The sequence below is a fragment of the Tachypleus tridentatus genome, chromosome 8 (assembly GCF_004210375.1).
Source record: "Tachypleus tridentatus isolate NWPU-2018 chromosome 8, ASM421037v1, whole genome shotgun sequence".
NCBI classification, from domain to species: Eukaryota; Metazoa; Arthropoda; class Merostomata; order Xiphosura; family Limulidae; genus Tachypleus; species Tachypleus tridentatus.
In genome coordinates, this window is record NC_134832.1 from 64,903,875 (window position 1) to 64,927,495 (window position 23,621).

At 32.3% G+C, this 23,621-nt stretch overlaps 1 protein-coding gene across 4 annotated transcripts in view; it reads right to left on the reverse strand.

The window, feature by feature from the left end:
* LOC143222543 (protein amalgam-like) overlaps positions 1-23,621 on the reverse strand; it is a 313,846-nt gene that overhangs the window by 267,175 nt on the left and 23,050 nt on the right. For all 4 annotated transcript variants that reach the window (XM_076449164.1, XM_076449163.1, XM_076449167.1 and 1 more), the window contains exon 2: positions 10,312-10,726. In XM_076449164.1, the coding sequence (XP_076305279.1) occupies positions 10,312-10,540 (229 nt within the window). In that variant the 5' untranslated portion in view covers positions 10,541-10,726. The remainder of the gene's footprint in view (positions 1-10,311; positions 10,727-23,621) is intronic.

Below are 23,621 nucleotides of genomic sequence, written 5' to 3' on the forward strand. Positions count from 1 at the left end.
GATGCTTAAATTCTGCAAATTGCATGCGAGTGGTGCACTACAGTTCTGCAGCTCTTTCATTTATAAAACATCAGAAGTGTGATTTAGAGCAGCAAAAACTAGTATTACTGCTCTACAATGCATTTTTATCGTTTTAAATCTGACGGCAGTGAGCTGGTCTTTTCATAGTTTTTTCCTGATAAAAATATTTTTATAGGTGGCGCTATATCTTTTACGATGATTTTAGAAATAATTAATACATTTCGGAGTGACTAATTTAAGCACGCGATGTTTCTCTTTTATCATTTCTTGCACATTTAATGATAATTATATTCATCCCAACATTTTACGTGAAACATAACGAAAGTTTACTTAATATATATGCATATCAGTCAAGATTATGAAATATAAATTCATTCTTTTTCTACATTGCACCAATTATCTTTAGGTTAATTTTCCCATAATATAAAAACTAAAGTAATACCTTTACCTTTAAAAATACAAATTTTACAAGCAATTTATCGGTTTTCTGTACATAGCTCTGGTTGCTTTACTGCGTTGACATGTTTTTTTTGTTCATATGTTATATAGCTGAGATGATTCTAAATTATTTATATTTCACCTATATGAAACTGAAGAACCGTATTTTGTTGTTGTTGTTGTTAATAAAGAAAATTTAATTATGGAGTCCCTAATCATATGAAATTTTTCTAAAGGTTGAACAAGTGGCTAGTTTAATATATATAACTTTGATTGTTATTGTTGATTTAACATAAAGCTGCACAATGGGTTTACTGTGTTCTGTCAACCTCGGGTAATCTAGTCTCGGATTTAAACGAAACCTACAGAATATCCCAGATAACTTACTTTCTCAAAACATAAATATCTTGACATGTTTGATTGCTGTAAATGTGTTTTCATTCTCAAAAATGATATTTTACACATGAAAAAAGTAAACTTTTATGGTGAAAAAAGAACAATATTTTTATTGTAAGATGTATCATTTTTGTAAGATGTATCATCATTGTAAGATGTATCATTATTGTAAGATGTATCATTATCGTAAGATGTATCATTATCGTAAGATGTATCATTATTGTAAGATGTATCATTATTTCCAGAGAAAGTTTACCAGTTAAAAATGCTGATCCTTTCTAGTTTGAAAAAAAAAAACTAAAGTTATTTAAACTTCTAGGGAAAATGTCATTTCCGGATAAAATAGATGCTTTGTTTTATTTTGTTTCAACTTATTCATTATGCCGTTTATTATTCCCGTTTCAATTTCTTTTATTCTTTATTAAATGAAAACAATGAAGGTATTCCGTATGTATTAGTTCATGACTGTCTGATATAAATGATGTATTTGTATACTTATTGCTAAGTGACCTGTTAGAATATATACTCCTTAAAACAAGAAACGCAAAAGGTATATTTTTTTATTTTAAAGAGAAATATATGTAATAACGTTACAAGCTCAGAGTATGTGATGTTACACGTGTTAAGGCACTGATTGTCAGACCAAAATGACAATAAAAGTTGTGCACTTTGAAAACGGAGGAAAACATCGGATTTTTCGCCAAAACTCATGCGTGTCCAATAAATTTGTTTGAGAGATCTGCATGTTCTGCAAGTGCAACATTTGCAAAATCCCTATAAAAGTGACGGGTTTTCGGTTTCCATAGCTCAGTGTTAAGCCACCGACACACAATAGAGTTACGCCAAGACTGACTGAAGCACAACGCAACAACGCCATTGGTTGCTTGAAAGCAGGCGAATCTCGATCAGATGTTGCCAGAGCTATGAATGTCCACCCAAGCACCATCAAAAGGCTATGGAATCATCACCAACAACATGGATCAACTCGTGACCGTCCACGATCTGGCAGACCTCGTGTGACCACGCCCGCACAAGATCGCTACATCCGGTTACGTCACCTTCGAGACAGGACCACCACTGCGACGTCTACTGCCTCAACCATACCAGGGCTGTGTAGGCTTTCCGATCAGACCGTACGCAACCGTCTACAAGATGCAGGAATCCGACCTCGACGTTCAATCAGAGGCATCATCCTCACCCAGCAACATCGTCAAGCACGGCTGCAGTGGACTCGGGCACATCGGGTATGGCCTCATCGACGATGGAGGCATGTTTGGTTCAGCGATGAATCACGTTTTATGCTTCGTAAGCAGGATGGAAGGACTCGTGTTTACCGTCGCCGAGGTGAACGTTTTGCAGCAAACTGTGTGCATGATGTTGACAGATATGGTAGTGGCAGCGTCATGATGTGAGCTGCCATCGCCTACAATGCCAGAACAGACCTTTTGCACATTCGAGGGAATCTTACGGCTCAACGATACGTCGACGAAATTCTTAGGCCCCATGTGCAACCCATCATGGTGAACGTCAACGACGTTTTTCAACATGACAACGCCCGTCCTCACAGAGCCCGACTCACCACTGTCTTCTTGAGACACCACAACATCAACGTTTTTCCCTCGCCCTCCAGATCACCAGATTTAAACCCCATCGAATATCTTTGGGACGATTTGGACCGACGTCTGCGACGGCGACATCCTCAACCGCAGACTCTACCTCAGCTTGCATCAGCTTTGCAGGTTGAGTGGACAGCCATTCCACAGGATGTGATTCGTCATCTCATCGCTTCCATGGGCAGGAGATGCCAAGCAGTTATTGATGCTCACGGAGGGCATACTCGTTATTGACGTTGAGTGACGTTAAACTTCACCTCGTGAGCGTGGACTTCGCCTTTGCAGACTTTGGATGTTCAGCAGTGAATGTGCAAAGTTTCACACATGTCATACAGAACTACCCGGAATAAACTTATTAACAATATGTCTCATATTTTGCTTTTTGCGTTTCTTTTTTTGAAGAGTATATTTGAGTGCAAAAGTATAATATTTAGATACACACGCACACTCATATATATATATATATAAATTTAATAATAACCTACAATGTCCATTATGTAAAATACTATATTTAATGAGCCAGTAGATTGTTTTTCTCTTTTTCAATACATTTACAAAATCGATAAAAAGATAAGAGAAGTATTCATCTTTAAAAGTTAAATTACCCATTCAAATCTAATTGAACTTTAAAAAGAAAAAGGCTTTCATCTGAAGCCTTATTATCACAAGCAAATAACGTTATATAAGTTAAACTCAACACTCCTTTTTTTTTAAATCACCATAATCATTGTGGCAAATTATTGAAGAAAGATGAGAATAAAAGCAATGAATTAGGAACGAAATTTACTGGCGATTATTTATTCAAAATCTGTGTTTAGAGTGTGTTTTTCTTTTAGCAAAGCCACAAAGGCTATCTGCTCAGCCCACTGAGGGGAATCGAACCCCTGATTTTGGTGTTGTAAATCCGGAGACATACCGCTGTACTAGCGGGGGATGTTCAAAATCTCATTCTAAGATTAAACAAAACTAGACAGATTGTCTGAATAAGATTACGATAAGTGTAATGATATGTTTATAATTATATATTTTGATAACATTGGATGATGTTTTGAATTTCGCGCAAAGTTACTCGAGGGCTATCTGCGCTAACCGTCCCTAATTTAGCAGTGTAAGACTAGAGGAAAGGCAACTAGTCATCACCATCCACCGCCAACTCTTGAGCTACTCTTTTACCAACGAATAGTGGGATTGACCGTCACATTATAATGCCCCCATGGTTGAAAATGCGAGCATGTTTGGTGCGACCGGGATTCGAACCCGCGATTCTCTGATTTCGAATCGAACGCCTTAACACGCTTGGCCATGCCGGGCCCAAGATTTGGTGAATATGGCAACAAATATGTTTGTGGTAAATTTAATTATTATTCTATTTTTATTTTTCTCAACAAAATGATGAGGTTGATCAGCTAACTCTACTGCAGCTTTAACAAATTCGTTAAATAAATATAACTTTTTAGCAATATACACAATGTCGCTTCATTATTAATCGAAATGTGATGATTTTATATGTTCGAAGAACTGTCATTCAAGAACTAAATATAAGATCAACATTCATAAATGTATAATTATCTGTTTTGGCTCATTCTAGTTTATGTAAACTAGAATAATACGAAGGGAACTCATAAACCATGCAGTGGCTTTCATATAATTTAGTAGTTTTCTCTCACTTGTAATCGAGCGGAATACAAACATACGCGGACCAAGCCACTTTGCCGATCTGACAGCATGTTAGTCTTCAGGAAAAAACTCTGGGCCAAGTATATAACAGATCTATGTTCACATTAAATGATCTAATGGTTGGTGTTTTGTTGTTGTTGTTACGAATATTTGAATTCCACGGAGATCCTTTACTGAAGAGCAGGTACACTTGATATGCAGAAGTAGAACTACTCAGGCATGTCTAGTTTTTATCGATTTCCTTACACACCAATATAATTAAAGTCATCCAACCGAACATTTGGGAAATCTGGATGCTTTATCTATACAAACTTTGTCGTACAAAAACTCCATTATAATAATTTGATGAATCTTACGATAATAATACCATTATTAATTCCTTTTAGAATTTCACTTTTTCTACGAAAAGCTCATGCTGTAATATTCTACTTTTCTGTGACGTATATAACATAGTCTCACACAGCTTGTGCAACTTTTTTTTTCTTGATTGTGATTCTAAGCAGCAAAATAAGTATAAACGAAGGACTTAAGAAATGATAATTTGTTGGTGTTTGATATTTTCCATCTTAGCTGCATATTATGTGACACATGTAAACTAGACGATCAAATTATATACTTCAAGTTCAAGACATAACTATCCCTAATTTAAAACTGCTGACCAGAAAAGAGGCAATTAGTTAAGAGTATCCACCGCACACGTGACTGATCTCAGCTGGATAACTGCCCTGGCTAGCATTATAATTCGCTTACAGCTGAAAGTGCGAAGCGTGTTTAGCAGTATATCACAATTTGAGCTAGCCCAAACCTTTAATTCTGAACACATATAAAACTTTTCATCAAATATTATTAGTGTTCAAACATAAATTCAAAAGTGCAGAAAAGCACACGTTTATTCAATTTATCATCTTCAATAATGAACGATGTCAGCTACATTAACCTATACTTACTAATATTAATCTAAATTATTGTATATTATTCTTTTAACTTAATTTTTTTTCTATGTTGTATGATTAAAATTCTCATTTTATAACCAGTAATATGAATTATGTCTATGTATTCTTTATTTTAGGATATAATATACAAAGAACCGCCATTCCTTCACTAACGCCCCCCAGTGGCTCAGCGGTATGTTTGCGGACTTACAACGCTAAAAACCGGGTTTCGATACCCGTGGTGGGCAGAGCACAGATAGCCCACTGTGTAGCTTTGTGCTTAATTCAAAACAACAAAACAACAACCTTCACTAATGGTGTTAAATTTCCTAAAAGCTACATCAATGTAAACTTTGATCTATGCGAAAGAAGGTTGTTTGGTGAAAAGTTCGAGTGCTGTTTCATATTCGTTTAGGGCCCGGCATGGCCAGATGGTTAAAGCACTCAGCTTGTAATCTGAGCGTCGTGGGTTCGAATCCCCGTCGCACCAAACATGCTCGCCCTTTCAGCATTGGGGCGTTATAATGTGACGGTCAGTCTTACTATTCTGTGGTAAAATAGTAGCCCAAGAGTTGGCGGTAGGTTGTGAAGACTAGCTGCCTTCCCTCTAGTCTTACACCGCTAAATTGTGGAAAGCTAGCACAGGTTGCCCTCGTGTAGCTTTGCGCAAAGTTTAAAACAAACAAATCATTTTCGTTTATCTTATAACTACTACATTTTTTTGCCAATTTTGAAATTTATTTGTTCCTTTGAAATTAAGCACAAAGAGGTACAATGGTTTATATGTGCTCTGCCCACCAAGGGTATCAAAACCTGGTTTTTAGATATATGAATACTCAAACATACCACTATGTTACCGGAGGGGTGGACAATTTCGAAATTTAACTTCTATTAAATAAGTAAATAAATATAATTGTATTTTAACATGTAGTAGTGATAAGTATTTTTATTGTGGAAAAAGTAATTTGAAATTAAACCTACAAAAAAAAGATCAAGGTAAAAACTTGTTTTGTGAATTTCGGGCAAAACTACACAAGGGCTAACTGTGCTATCCGTCCCAACTTTAGCAGTGTAAGACTAGAGGAAATGTAGCTAATCATCACCGCCCACCACCAACTCTTGAGCTACTCTTCTACCAACGAATAGTTGGATTTACCCACGGCTGAAAGGCGAGCATGTTTGGTATGGCGGGGATTCTAGCCCGGACCCTTAGATTACGAGTATATTTGAAAGGAAGAAAAAAGAGATTCACTGCTTTTCTTTCGTTTTCCTTTAGAGTTGAAATGTATTTATCATGTATACATCATTTCTGTTAAACAAAATAACTCTGATATAAAATGGTAAATAAGCAGAACTAAGACGTGTTCGATTCATTGCAGTGCCTAATGTCAAACAATTAGATCAATGGCGTCGTTCTATGATCCTCGGAAGTGATTTGGCTGACTCGCCAGAAGTTTGTTTCATCGTTGCAACCCGCGAGGACACAATAATTATTTATTTGAAATTTCTCGGCTGTGTGAGAAGAACAAACATTGTGACTAAAAGAGTCCAGGGTATTGAGAATTTTAAGATCAAACTTAGGGAAAAATATTCAAGTTGGTCGGGATATCTGTGATAAAACTTTTAACCTGAAGGTCTTTAAATTACTTGTCGTAAAATCAGTCAAGAACTGTTTATTTTATGCTTTTAAATATACAGTTCCATAAAGTCATTAAACTGTATGTTGCAAAATTAATCAAGAACTGTTTATTTTATGCTTTTAAATATACAGTTCCATAAAGTCATTAAACTTTTTGTTGCAAAATTAATCAAGAACTGTTTATTTTTTGTGTTTAATGTATTTGGTGACTGAATTGTTTTTGTCTTTTGAAAATAATAAATTCTCTTTGTTATATGTAAATAAACATATACATTTAAATACATGTTCCACTACTAAGAATTGTATGGCTATCACTGACCCAACAGAATGCTAATTAAAAAGTATATATATAATTAACCTGTGATCAAGAAAGGTTACTGACAATTGTATTAGATGTACCGCGTTTTAAACGAATAGGGAGTAATAGGAACTGGCAAAATCTGTAAAAGTTGGTTTATTATCATCATTTTTAAATACATATGTTATTACTATCAGCTACGTTTCAAACTTTACTATTAATGGAATACGTACCTACACATATATTCAACTTGCACGTTATTAAAACAAGTAGAAAATAAGCAAATTATATTCTCACATATCAACAAGCAGTATATCATGAGCTTCAAAGGATTAATCTAGCAATTTGGAGATTCTGATAGAGTTGAAAATTTGTAATATGATAATGGCTATTAAAGTACGATGTACAAGAATAAGCACATCTAAGCATAATATTCACAGGATTTTCAAATGAGACATATACAAGTACATAAATATTGTTTATCCAAAACAGTAAAATGAAAAGCACGTGAATTATCTAAGCTAGTTGTATAATCAACCACAGAAAGTTGTAAAAATGAATTATTTATCCGGTTAACTTATCCATTGATTTTAGCAAGGTATTGCTGTCAATAATCTAACTGTTTTTTTATGGTTATGATATTAAGTGATAATAGTGTGACCTTTTCGGATATGCTGAAAAGAACAAAGGTTATTATACTTGATCCCAAATACCTGTGAATGTGTTTTACCAAATTTGGAACGTTGTATTAAAACAAACATTTTGTTTCAAAATACATCTACATCAGGATATAGTTTCAGTTGAAAAGTATATGACTTATTTCTTTAACTTATAAAAAATTACAATAAAAATTGAAGTAAAATAACTTTAGGTTTAAAGGCAGGACTTATGCAATGATAAGCAAAAGGAAAACATGTTTTGCAAATTTAAGGTAAAAAGAATGGAATATATAAAAATGTGATATGAAGTACTTACGATATATCTAAACATTTAAGTATAACAAACTAAAATATCTTCCGTAGTTGCTATTCATGTAGTCCGTTGTATGTTATATAAATTGCAATAAAATAAGTATACCGATCTATAATTAGTTTTACAAAATATATTTATGATGGTTACACATACGTATACATATTTAATTATTCAATTCAAAAACAATGTTTTATTACACTTAAAACACAAACTTGTAAAAATACAGAACTGTGTTAGAATTAGCTACGCAATAAGGATGTCAAAATGTTTTATTTTTTGAGCAATTTATTCAATATTATATCTCGATATATATAATTATCATATATAATATATGTATATAATAACTTTGGTTTACGAAATTAGTTGGTTGTCGTTTATTGACGCAAAACAACTAGATTATCTGGTTTAAGAAGAGAGAGGAAGAACGGTTTTGATTGAAATTACAATAAAACATACTATTTAGAAACAAACAATTCAGTTCTTTATGACTCTAAATAGTTTTAAGACAGCAGACAGTGATCTTTATAACGTATTTAAAACACAACCTTTAAGTTAACTTTAAACGACGAATAACATATATCATCTAATACATTAAAATCTTATTTAACAAAGACGCTTGAGCAATTTTAGACTAATTCTGTTAAACAGCTTCTATATTCGTGTTGTTTATTTAGAGCTAAAGTGCATGTAAATATTTTACTCATTTTCACTAGGAATAAGGTGAAAAATTCTGCATTTGACAGCACTGAAAAAATGTATAATTGATAATGTTTTATGCTAACACAACTATAATATTGCATCCATACAAATTACAATATTATACCATTATCGTTTCGACTTATAGGCTCAATTAAAAGAACAAATTGAATGATTTTAACGGTACAACTTGCTGGCGTAAGGGATTTATATGTTATCGACTGGTCTCTGAAACCATAATTTGTTAAACTAATTACTGTATTGTTTGTGATTCAATCACATTTATTACGAGTTCTACGGAACTTTATTAACACTATGCGTATGAAGGAGTTATAAAAAATAATGATGGTCGTCACAATGTCCATTTAAGTAAGATAGTACATTTCACTGAGTTAGTTGTCAAATATTATTAAAAAGGTTTTATATTAGAAACTTTGAGAAATGCGTGATTTTGTTTTTAACTGAAAATATAAGTCAGTCAAGAACATATTTTTTTTCGATGTTCAATCACTAACTTCTCTTTCTATTCAATTATACTCTTAACACTTATCACTCAGACACAAAGGAAATGTGTACGAGACGTAAAACCTATTTGAAATGAATAAGTAGAAATGTAAGAAAAAATTGACACCCAAGAAAAGAATAAAGTTTACATTTTCGAATTCTATGAATTAACTTCTTAAAAAAATAAAATAGAAGTGCTTACTACTTTGCAAACGATGAACGATCACTTGAAATACGACTTTCTTAATCGTGAAAAATGGCAAGCCTGAACGCAGTTGTCGTTGAAATGTATCAGTCTGAGCGCTAAGATGTATCAGTTAACAATCTTGAAACAGCAGTCTACATGGGAATCACGTCATCGTAATAAATTATAACCGAACACATAAAATCTATAGTAAAAATGTTATTTAACGTAATCCCTTCAGTATCTGGAACATTCCTTCCTTCACCGCCATAGAAAAAAAATCTAAGAAACATAACTACTCCATTTGGTATCGTAATAAAAGATGACTCTATCTTTTATAGGTTTTTTTAGAGAGCGGTAGAGTATCAAATTCTTCTAGAAATAAGTAAGAGCATATCGTACAACGGTAATTAAACCTTTTACAAGATGACTAAATCTACAGATTGTTTAAAGTCAATTTACAAGTTATTTACTTTATTTTAAGTTGCCTTTAATTGCTGATTTTAAATTTGAATTTGAAGTAAATAATATAATATGTATATAGGAAGAGAGAGAGAGAGAAATTATAGTAATTTATAATTCACTAAATCGAAAATATCACACACTATGTCATCACTTGATGAGAAATTCCAAAGGAATCAGTATGAAAAACTTTTGAACTGTTTATTGCATGTTCACTTTGTACTTGATAATGCACAACTAACCTACTCAAACATTGTTATCCTAAACGGGCAAACAAATTTAATATTAAAATAATTGCTAGCGTTAGCATACTACTACAAAAAAAAAAAAAACATGTTCTCGCGAACTCTTTTTTTATATTACAACCAAATAACGTCTGTTAAACGTAAACTTCTATGAATTTGATCACTTGGGAATCAACAAAGTCAACTCTGCTTTCTCTAAACATCATTCTTTTCTAATAACCTGAGTACTCTTACCTGTAGCGCGGCAACCCAAGAGGGGTTGTAAACAAAACAGGATCCATAATATCCCCAAAAGATCAAGACTTCTATGATTCCTGCCGGCTAGACTACAAACTGTTCTCGGTATTTCTCGGTATCTTACTTGAAATAGCTCTCCTAACTGTCGTAGATAGGCCCATATGCCAGATAGAAAATGCCAAACAGACGAATTGCAGTCATCAACGTTCCACTCTTTGTCTGACATCTTATGGTCCGAAGCTGGTTCTCTCAAGTGCTGAAATGAAAGATTACGATGAAGGGGCTTATTACAACAGATTTCTTTTATACTCTCCGTTGTAACAACTCCTCACAAGCTACTTTCTTGATTAGTTGAGTTTGCACTCTGTGAAGCTTCTGACTGCATAGTTTGATGTGTCACAAGTTCATAACTCTGTGCAGAAAGAAAAAACAGATTATTACCTGTGTTGCTTAGAATGAAGCTACTCTAAGATTATCACCTCTGTACCATAAAATGTGATGATTTAGAGAGATCTATATTAAAGACATTATGCACAAGTAAAAATGTTATTATTTAGTACTTCATATTTGTTCGAAACTCTGTTTTCACTTTTAAAATAGAACTTCTCAAAGGTCGTATTTTTGGATGTTTATCTGGCCAAAGAAAATCGTTTATGCCGTTAAATTGTTAGTAGATTATAGGCACAAACGTAACAGACCTATCAGCAAAACAAAAAAAGCACTCTTTATAATATTCAGAACAAACATTATCACACGTTTCTATTCTCCATTATAATAAACTATAATACCCAAAGAAGAAATTCGGTTTTTCTAAGCCATCACGTTGTCACTTAAACATTAAGTGTAAGAAAACGAATTCCAAATGATCCATATAAATGTATATATACTTTTTGGTGCATATTAAGCCTTTCCAAAATGAGCAGTAAATGATTTGATGAACGTTAAAATCAAATATATTTTGATATCTGCACGAAGAAGTGATAAGCTGATTTACCTACGGTAGTCAAATTATATTCCGCCTTCTATAACTGCTAAACTAGATACGATGGTAAATAAATGGAATTGTATCATAAGGAAAACAATATCTAAAAAAACGCTAATTTCATAATCCCTGACATGACACTTTAGTTATCATTAACGTCTGATCAAGGCAAGATACCGAAAATATAATTAAATGAACAGTTGATAAAACTAATTTAATATGTCTTTCTTGCTAGTTATACGTAGTTAAGTACAACTTATGATAATTAGAAGATATAATGCATCAGATGGCATATCTAATGGCATTAGATACCATTGCTGTTAACGATACTTTCAGTAAAATTGGAAACACTTAAATAACAGCACATGAATAACTTGAAACCATTTTATGGTAAAAAATAAATAATAGAATATGAAGGACGTAAGATTATTTAATTGTTAAGAAGCACTTAAATAACAGTACCTAAATAACTTAAAACCATTAACCATGCAATATTTATGAAATCGACTAATAAAAATATGTCTCTTTCTGCTTTTATCACATTAGCAGTTTAACTCGTAAATCCACAAAGTGCTTCACTTTACAATTATATTTTTAAGCTAAATAGTAATTTAAATTTCCCGTTTGGAGAGAATCTGTCATTACACTTCCTGTAAAAAACGATTATTTTTTGATAGCTTCTATGCAAAATTATCTGGTAACTAACCGTACTGTATATCTGTCGTTCACTCAACCAATACAGTTTTAGGATATGTATTTCCACCCTTACTGTACTCTCACTAAACACTCACGCCGTCCTTTGTTCTTAATTACAATTTTCTAAGCTCTGTAACAGTCTTAAAATTCGTATTTTATCACAGTTGTATTTTCATATATTCATTAAAAACAACTTTAGACATAGAATGATTATCTTAACTTAACAATCGTAAGAGCTCTTCCTTTCAGTGCATCCTGGTTAATAAAGAAATAAGGTGATGGGTGGAATTTCCTGAAACCGGCATAATTCCGTGGTAAGTGTCGAAGTGAATTACGTATTTGGCTTTGTACTTATGTTTAGTAATTACAATTTATTTTACTCTAAAACCATTTACAAGTTCATTGGTTTTTATTCTGAAGCTTTTATCTCCCTTCCAAGGAGCTCTTGTCCCCCAAGAGCAAAGTTGTATGTTTACAGACTTATACCACTATGGGTTTCAATACCCATGGGGGCAGAGCACAGATAGACCTTTGTATACCTTTGATTTCAAATAACAAACAACGACAACATTCAACAACATATACCATCCAGGTCAGCGTTCTTATCTATGATACGAATATAAGATTTTAACCATCCTTTGAAATAGTGATAAAATACTAAGCTAATACAGTAAATAAAGAACGTAGACTCAAACATTAAGACCGAACGCAGTCTTTGTTACACTAAAGATTCACATCTGAATGGCTAAGAGTCCATTGAAGTAGCGACAAAATGAATTCGTAGAAGAAACTTTATTGAATGATGGGATTAGCTTTCTAACTATTATCTCGGAAGGGGCCATTTTATATACAACTAGAAGAACGTTAAGATCACTCTTAGCTTTAATTGATTAATCGTCTTCAATCATTTTCAATTCAAAGAAAATGTAGAAGAACGAGAGTCAAATCAACAACATGATACGAAACAGCATCTACATTTTTAGTGGCAAAGCAACAGCAGTGTTATAATTTTATCTTTACATTTTACTGCTATGATAATCGGCAACATGATATGAAAAACATACATTTTTATTGGTAAGGGAACAACAGAGTGAGTGGTATGACACTATTTTTAATTTTTAATTCTATATAAAACGAATTGCTTAGTTGTCAGGCTCAATATATATATACCATTGTTTATTGTTGTCATACATAAGTCCACAGCTTTCAAAAGCTATTTTAAAGCATACATTTAAATACAATCAAAATAATTATTTAGATTTTTTTCGGGTATGGCCCTCAAGAAATTTCTTCCCAGGAAATTTGATACAATTTAAACAAAATTTCTGAAATTTAAGAAATATATTAGTGATTATAACATTAACTATTTAAATTTAATATATCAAATAATATAGATAAAATAGGGCTGAATGAACACTGATCACCTTGTCTAATTTTATAAGCGGAGATTCGATATGATGTGTGTGCGTAGTAACTTCATCATGAGGTTAAAAAGATTAAACTAAACAAAGTATCTGAATAACGTTTGAATTATAGAAAAGTATAATGATAGTATTATGAGTGCAGTGATACTGGTAATTGGTTTGGAAGTACTTTTCTGAGATGAGGAAAGCAAGGCATATAGTTATTAAATTCTATAAAAAGCATTTTTAATACAAAAGTTATTATATATGTGTGTGTGTGAAGTCAAACTCATTTATATAGGTGCAATAAACAAATATATACGTATCGATGTGTATTTCGTAACACATGTATAATTAATGCGTATTCTGGTACATCAAAGAATAATAAAATTATTCTTTAAGATGCGTTATTAAAAAACACCAGAAAATTTTATGTCAAAATGTGGTTTTTCGTAAACAGTTAGGAAACTGATTCTAAAACAAGATATTTTTATAAAATTAAACCACGTTTACTGCAACTTTAAAATCATTATAAAATAAACATATTGTAAAGAAGGAAAAATAAAATTGTAGAAACGTTTGCAAAATGCGACAGCTATATTACTCAGCTTTTAGCCTGTACTATAGCGTCAGCTAAAAAAACATTTGAGATTAAATATATGATAGAAATGTAGATCATAGCTGTCTTAAACTAAAACTTAACTTCTACATGGTAAGATTGAAAGACGAAGAAATTTTCTCGAATAACATCAGATTATAAAGTCATGAAAACAATTACACTAAATTGCTTTCAACCAGATTATTGTAAACTTAGATAAATGAGTGAATGTTTGTTTTCAGTACTAAGAAAATTAAACAAAAAATCATAATCAGTAACTTATAAAGATTAAACTTTCGTAATTACGATTTAACAGGTTCCCACAATATCTAAAAATATTAATTCATACCTCAAACTTTACACATGTCAGCACTGTCTAATGTGCAGTATAGATATATTTATACAGAGTTCAGACAACCTGCTTGACCCTGTTGTGGGTCAGCATTAAGTTTACTGCCTCACTATGCTAAAATCCAAGTTCGAGTTATATAGGTTAGCGCTAAAGAAAACTGAAGGACATTTGAGGTCTTTCTTCATTGGAACATATATTATTATTGTATATTATTTCTTTTTTAAAGGCTTGACAAAGAACAACTTAAATATCTCCTTAATTACAAAATAAAATAATGAAAAACTCGTCAAATTAAAGGAACAACCTTTCGAACAACAGCCCTCCATCAGGATTCCAGGGAGAATAAAATTGTTAATCGTTCTTAAGCCTTCTAGTCACATGTTCCTTGTTCTTTCACCCTAGATCTATTATTAACGGTTTTATTCTCTCTGGCCCCCCAGTAACACAGCATTATGTCTGCGGACTTACAGCGCTAAAGCCGTGGTTTCGATACCCGTGATGGGCAGAACACAGATAACCCTTTGTGTAGCTCTATGCTTTATCACAAACAAACAAACTTTTATTCTCAGTGGAAACCCGATGAAGAACTTTTTCTCGGAACGTTGTTTTTGTGTTTATCAATAAATTATTTCATTTTGACAAGCTTTTCGGCATTAATACAGAGTGTTCGGAAAGTCACTATGCACTTATATATTTATTAACAGACATGTTTCAATATAGAATACAGGAGGTAAATATGAATGACAATTATAAACAATGTTGAAAGTGACCCCCGTTCGCATCAATACAGGCCTGGATCCTTCTTATTTTGTTTTTAAACATCGCTATCAGTTGCTGGCTTGAAGTAGACTGAATAAAATATGATTACAAAACTGCACAGTGAACACCCTGTATATGTTGCATTTGTAATTTCTTCACCCACGCAATTCGTTTATTATTATAATTAATTTTTATTTAATTGGTCCATTTTCAATATGAGCATAAAAACCGTTTTGTAAAGCAGTAATTGTAATAGTGAAAGTTTAATCCGACAAGTTTTAAATGATTTTTTGTCCACACAAGTCAGGTCTAGCAGAAAATGAAATATATAGAATGTTTCAAAAAATAACTCCACCCGTAAATTCCACCCGAAATTACCTTATAAAGTGTTTTTGAAATTTCTAATTTAAAGTGATATAAACGGTGTGTATGTTTGAAATTAAGCATAAAGCTACACAATGAGCTATCTGTGTTCTATCAACCACGGGTATCAAAACCCGGTTTCTAACGGCGTGAGTCCGTAGAAATATCGTTGTGTCACTGGGGTACAGGATCTAATGGAAATAAAACAAGTATAATTTTTTTTAACTTTAATGACAGTTTTAAAATTTCGTAGACACCAAAGCCAAAAATAAGAAGCATAACATAGCCAAAGGCAGATACATAAAGCAAATGTACAATAGGAAAGTTAATATATGTATTAGGAAGTAAAGTACCTCCCGAAGTGAACACACACACAGCAGTAGGGGTACTTTTTATCTCAGATTAAACCTCTACTTGAAAGTTTTTAGATCAAAAGATTAAAAAATCTCTAAATAAAATTATGTTATATTCTGATAACAACAAGTTGTAGGAGGCTAGACTCACGATGCAGAGCTGTACAACTAAAAGCAAAACCAGTGACTATAGCTGATCAGTGGGAATTCAAATTAAAATTAATTGTTTTAGTTGGCACAATGGTAACGTAACTAATAGAGCATATCATGTGTTAGATAAAACTTACTAATATTATAAGAATAAAAAAAGGAAATTTTCTTGCAGGTTTCAAAAAGGTATAAAAACACGCACACACACCTCCCATTAGTCACTATATTCTTAAATAATGGGCCCATTACATAGGTATATACATATATGTGTGTGTGATTATACTTTCTTACACATTTTTGTCACAAAATATCTGTCAATAATATGTTTGTAACATGATTAACAGTTCTTTCTTTAATCCATTTCTTACTCATAATTTTATCTTGAAGCTATACCACAGGAAATAATAACAAAAAAATAACAGTTAACTCATTAATATAAAAAACTATTTAAAGGTCCTGTTAAATGTAGGAAGAGTACTTTCGAAATGATATAATGATAACTGTGAGCTCTGATATACTAAATTTCAAAGGAAATATGAATTAATTGAACTAAATTACATAAGCCTACTGTGGCTTTATTATTTTGAAGTTCTTACATGTTCTCCACTATCTTGGGTACGCTGAATCCGAAAATGATTTCGATTTTTCTACATCACATACATATTTTTTCACAGAACGTCACATGACTTTTTCATAATTAAATCATTTTCATTGAAATTCGGTGACATTTTGTTATGCTTAAAATGTTGACAACCACTGATTATAGATTTCTCTAGACCAATCACGTTCTAGAACCCAAACATAATAAAATTTTTTCATTGTGGTTTTTTTTTTTATACGCGCAAAGCTACACGAGGGCTATCTGCGCTAGCCATCCCTAATTTTTTAGTGTAAGACTAAAGGGAAGACAGCTAGTCATCACCACCCACCGCCAACTCTTGGGCTACTCTTTTACGAACGAATAGTGGGATTGACCGTCACATCATAACGCCTCCGTAGTTGAAAAGGCGAGCATGTTTGATACAACTGGGATTCGAACCCGCGCCTCTCAGATTACGAGTCGAACGCCTTAACCAACCAGGCCTTCATTATGGTAAACAAGATAATAATTTGATCGAAGTTAGAGTGTGTGTGTTTATCATATAGCAAAGCCACATCGGGCTATCTACTCAGCCCACCGAGGGGAATCGAACCCCTGAATTTAGCGTTGTAAATCCGGAGACATACCGCTGTACTAGCGGGGGATGATCGAAGTTAGAATTTTTCTTCTTTCCCATTTGTAAGACATCCTTACGTAATAGAAAAAATATTAAAACCAAAATAAATGTTATGAATTTTAAATTCGTATGTCTTGCTATTTTATTTGGTCATTTATGCGGTATTAACGTTTTGTTTATTTTGTATTTGTTGGAGTATAGTCATGAACAAAGCTTTGACTTTTTAAGTTCTTGTTTGTTTTTTATACCAACACTTCATGTCAACTACAAATATAACTTACACCATAAGTAAGAAGAGAAGGAATAAAAAAATTAAAAGAATATAACTTGTAGTATATAATAAACTGGATATCGTTATAGTTTGTTTTTTATTTATTTTGAAACTTTACGTGTTCTTTATGTTTCAGAGTTTTAATATTTTAAATAATTACCTAAGATTTTATTACATAATTTTACTCATTTATTTTATGCAATGTATCCCTTTAAAATTAAGTTAAATTGTTAAAAATGCACAGCTTGATTAGATACATGGTACGTTTTTTTAAACATACTATTATTTAACTTGTTTTACGAGAATTTGTGTCCAATAAAGAAATATTTTTAAACAGCGTGACTAATTTTAGTATTGCTTAAGAAAAGGTTTATTTGTTCTTCAACAAAATTTATTTTATATTTGCACACAAAATAAAATTGAACAATAGCGTGCATTCTAATAAAAAGTTTTATAACTTATAATTATGTTTTCGTGATTAATAATACTAATTTTATCATTCTTAAAAAATGCAAAATTAACATTTTAACTGTACCACTGTCCCCACTGTTACAGCGGGTCAGCTTTCAGACTTACAATACTAAAATCAGGGGTTCGATTCCCCTAGATGGATACAGCAGATAGCCAGATGTGGCTTTGGTATAAGAAAAAACACACTGTACCATTACTTCTGTTTATCTTGCGTTTCATCTATCCAATGATTTAAAAGAAAGGTGGTTAAGACACTCAACTCGTAATCTGAGAGTCACTGGTTCGAAACACCAAACACTCACTTTTTTTCGGCCGTGAAGGTATTATAATGTGACGGATAATCCCACTATTCGTTGGTAAAAGAGTAGCCCAAAAATTGACGGTGGGTGGTGATGAGCCTTCCCTCTTGTCTCACATCAGAGAAGGCTAGCACAGATAGACCTCGTGTAGCTTATATGTAAAATTCAAAACAAACCCAATAATTTTAAAAATCTTAAATTTGATAAAAATAACGGACTTTTAGTCAGCTACCTCTAGATTACATTTATAAAAACATTATTGACATTTATAATGGTTTATAGATCATTTTATCTTGAAAAAACATTTCGTAAATTTAAGTTTTCGGCTCTTAAGCAACAATATGGTTTATAATGAAACATTTATTTCTGTAGTAAGTATAAAATATGAACGTATATAACTGTAATATATATAAAGAACTTAATAATAAAGAAAATTAAAACCACTCCAGAAAAAATGCTCTTCAATCAAATAAACAAACATGAAACAAAGTTACAAAATCACCTTTAGTATTTAGTACTTATGCCCTTTAATACGCAAACCAAAAACATATTTATACATTTTATTTACAAAATATGAAAAATGGACTTCATGGATTCTACCATATTTCTGATGAAGAAATGAGATCAGAACATTCCGAGAAGTTGACGTTTAGATCCATAAATGTTTAGTGGGATTCATAAACAGAAATTGGCCTGGTCACTAAAAATTAGCAATGTTCTACTCTTTCAATCCATCGTTTTTACAATGCGCTAAATAAACAGAAGCTCTAACTTTTGTGGAAATAATGTTTTGTCTGGTATACTCGAAAAATGTTGGTGCTACGACTGTAACCATGCGGTTTCATACCTGACATGTCGTTGCATTTATTACGTCTTAAAAATGTACAGTGATGGTTCCTGAAAAGATAATCGTCAGGTTTAAGTTTCTCACTATCCAGAGTAAATCTAGACTTGACAGGAACAACAAACAGTCTCTCAAAATGCAGAAGGTTTTACACTATTTGTAATGCCCACATACAGTATTTCTGGACAAAAAGTGTCTTCCGTTTACCTACTCGGTGGCTTTAGTCCATGCTACATAGGTAAATCCTAATGGTCTCGTGAAACAATTTCGCTATCCTGTAACAGAAGCGGCCCAAATACTCAGTTTCGTTGATTTGTGCGTCCGATCAGCCTTCCATAAACTATTGTTGTCTGAGAAATCTGGAACAATATTGTCATCCTATTTACTGCGTACAGCGATGTTACAAGTTATTGGATGTTGCAACTTACTTGAAGATGAATGGCTAACTTTGACCACCACCCAATCGTCCACCAATGCGATCTCATGAAATTAATTCCCCAGATCTTTTCGTTCGTGGCACAGCTCTTCGTATCTGTACTATACCTGTATTTATATATCTAAGTTGTCTATATATGATATCATAGAGATATTTTTATTTCATTCTCGGAAGTACTTATTTATATTTATTTATTTACAATATGTTTAATAATCAAGAAATTATTTACTTATTACTAGCTGGAGCACTCGTCCAATGGACGAGTGAAATGAAAAGTGTTTGTAATAAAATATAGGAAATTGTGCTTCTATTTTTTTCTTCAGTAAGACAATGAACAATACAAATGTGATAAAAATACATTAAGAAATCAATAATGAAAAATAAGAACATGTTGTTTTTAAAACCTTTAACAATAGTGATTATGTAGTTCATTATAACACTGAGGGATACACAACATTGGTCGGTGTACCGAAACTGGATATCAAATTAGATGAAGGGGCCGACCCGCCATTAATTTTCTCATGTCATTATGTATCCCTTTGTCAAGTTTGGTGCTGATTGACGTAGAAATGTGGAAAAGCATAAGGAACAGATTTATACATACACGTATTGACGTTTATTTGTACAGAATGTTTATCGGCTTACTTGTAAATGGCTTTAAACTTTAATTATCTTTACAGAGGAAAACTATTTTGAATTAACAGATCGCCAAGTCATGTGACAACCGACATACATTTGCGGTGAGACGGAATGTATCAGCATTACATTTTGGTATTGTTTGTTATTCAGTAGTGGATTAGCTTCTATCAAAAATAGATAACCTTTTTAGAAGGACAAACAATAGCTCCATCCTAAACAAAATATTTATAAACTAGGATCATAGATATGTGCTTCTATCAGTAATTTAAAATTTACAGAGCAAGAATATCCCTTGTACTCAATAGCATTGGAAAACAATAAGTTATGTATTAACTTGGGGAACTTGATCATCCAGGAAGAGCTCTACAAAACGTCTTATCCCAGCTATGGAAAAAAAAATGTTCTTTTAACAAGTAAGGTAGTTTACAAATACAAATATCAATGCACTATTTAAAGCTGCAGGTATCGGTGATATTCGTATCAGAATACCAGTAAATAGGTGCGATGCAGCGATTCTAAATATCTATATGGTCTGTCTATTGAAACGAGTGTTTGGGACCTATCATTTCGTAAAATGAATGGTTAAAGAAAATCCTGCCGAAAACAGTGGTGTGTTTCGACATTACAATCTTACGCTTGAGCCTTTATAATAGAATCCGCGTACATGGCTATTGTCGAGATGCATCGCGGCCATGAGATATATCATGGCCAGATATAGCAACTTGAAGCGTAAGGATTTGGTAAGGCACCAAAATCGTTTCAATATAACATACTCAATAGATTCATTTGAAGAAAAAAACATATTCATACAAAATAATTCACAGGTTCCAGTAGGTGTGTTTCCAATCGCCTAGATGTAAGTATAGCTGCAAGCGTTGTCTTCATGGCATTTTAATACACAGCGATCTTCATGAATATGTAGCTTATAATAAGCTACTACTTATGAGACATAACCAACCAAAAGGCTGAAATTCGCAATAGACTTCAGACATTTGGTTAAAAAATCTGAAGGGAGGTTCCTTTTTTACAAGTGAACTCAATTTCAAACAGTTTGACAGTAATCAACTATAGCAGAACAGGTAGAAGAACAAAACAGTATAAAGTTGAATGTACAACATCTACATTGGAGGATACTGAGAGACAGTATATGTGTCGGCTACGTCTATACAAAATTGATTATACCCTAATTGTTAGGCGCGGCATAACGGCTCGTTGAATGGTTCTGATTTTTTTAATTTTCTTGGTTTTTTTAAAGCATAAATTGCTAGCTTGTGGTTTCATTTCTTGACCGATTTGAGATCTAACTGTAGCCATGGCTAATGATGATTCCATTTCTTTACTTGTAAAAACAGACTTTTATTTATCACGTTATTTCTTTTGGAATAAGAACTTTCGTGCAGACATTATCTTTCCAACAAGACAGTGATCCTAATCATGCAGCAAATCATGAGACAATACCTAGTGAAATGATATTTAAAATTAGTCGTAATTATACTTTTCCCCTATACAAAGTAACAATATTAATATTTTAAGACTGTATAAGCTAGTGTGTAAACTAAGAAAATTAAATGGCAAACAAACAACATGGATCAGTTTTTCACAATCGCACATTGATAAGCTTATAGGAACGTAAATAAGTTGTGTTGATCTGTTTAAATGAAATAAAAGTTACCAATGATTGTGCATCTAAATATGTTTTAGTTGTATTATTCTCAAGTAATGTGTTGAACTAATAATAGATTGGTGATTTAGTTTCAATTACTCATTCCTCGTGACCTTTATACGTGTATAACTTGTGCGTTTCAGTAACAATTTCCAATACAGTATTTTTCAATGAAATTTTAAAGCAGTGGGACAGCGTCCAGTTTACGGATTTACAACGCCAAAATCCTAGGTTAGATTCCCTGCAATGTATACAGCAGACATTCCAATTTGGCTTCGCTCTAAAACAATCAAAACAGTATAATTAACCCATAAGTATATCAACATTTTCTTTTAAGAATGACGTGTTGTGATAACATTAGCCTTTGAATGAAAGCAATATAAACAACAAGCAGATATATCTTCATGGATAATTTATTTTACTAAGCCGATAAAAACTAAATTTGATTTAAGAGTTACTTTATAGTAAAAATTTCATAGCGTTTTAGATAAAAACAGATACTGTATTTTTTGGCATCAAAAGCCTGCTACAAAATTTACTCTCTTTGCATATTTTAATCTGCTTTTGTTACATTATTTTTATAAAGCAATAAACTTTCGAACAGAAAATAACAAACTGACGTCTATGATTTATGCATAGCAGGAAATAACGGTTCAGACCTACCACTGAAACAATCGAGATGTCGCATTTTTCAATAATAATAAAATTTTAGATTCAAATAATTTCAAAATTATTTATATTTATCTATTTCTGTCAGTTCCTTCATAGAGCATTACAAGCCTTTTCAAAGTTTACAAAATGCTAACCAAAATTGGTGTTAACAGTGAAGATATCAATCATAACTTCTGTATAGCATATATTTTTTTTGCTTTCATTCCTGCAGAAGCTGAATATATTCTGGTTTGGAAAAATATTGAGTAACGGTTTTCCGTATACTTTATTTAGAACTTTGAGTACCATTTTAGCCTGGATACCAAAATTTATTTTAATTTATTTCTTTCAAAAATAGTAAAATGCTATAACTAATACTAACGTCTGGTATTTGAAGTCCATAAATTGTAGTAACTTTGAATAAATAAATTGTATTTAGATAAAACCTATATTTTTCAGATGCACAAAATAAATCCTATAAATCAGTTTGTTCATTTGCTTGCTTTAAAGCAGAGAACCACTAGGCTATTTGCTGTATCTTCACGGGGAAACGTGCCCTATATTGTAGCTTTGTAATTCCTTAAACTTACCGCTGTCCAAACGGCGGGGGTGGGGGTGGGGGAAGGACTCTTAATATGAGAAATTTCAATTATATTTCAAAAGCATATATACTTTAAAATGTAAAATAAATATGTAATATTAAGTCTGAACATTTTTGATAGCTAAATAAATAAACTGTTTTGTATTTAGTTTCGTAGTATAGCCATAATACGTTCCTCTTAACGTTTCACACCAAACTTAAACAGCTTCAAGCTGTATGCACTTTCCCCTGACTTACTATTTGGCATTGAAAAGATTTGTGAATTAATCTATATTAGCAATATGTTACTTAATATCCTTCGGGTTATTTAACTAAGTTTATACCTTCAGTCTGTGACATTACGAATAAAGGTAATATGAAGCCCTGTTGTCAGTTATTGTACTATACTCTAAAAAATTGTGAACACGTTAATATTTAGCCAGTCTGCTTTACATACTTAATGTTTTAAAGCTTTTCTTTAATTGTTTTAACGCAAGAGTTATTGTGTGGATTTACGTTTACAGTTCTTATTGGTCATGGAAAACGTGAATAAATATACTTTTAAGCTGTTTCAATTGTA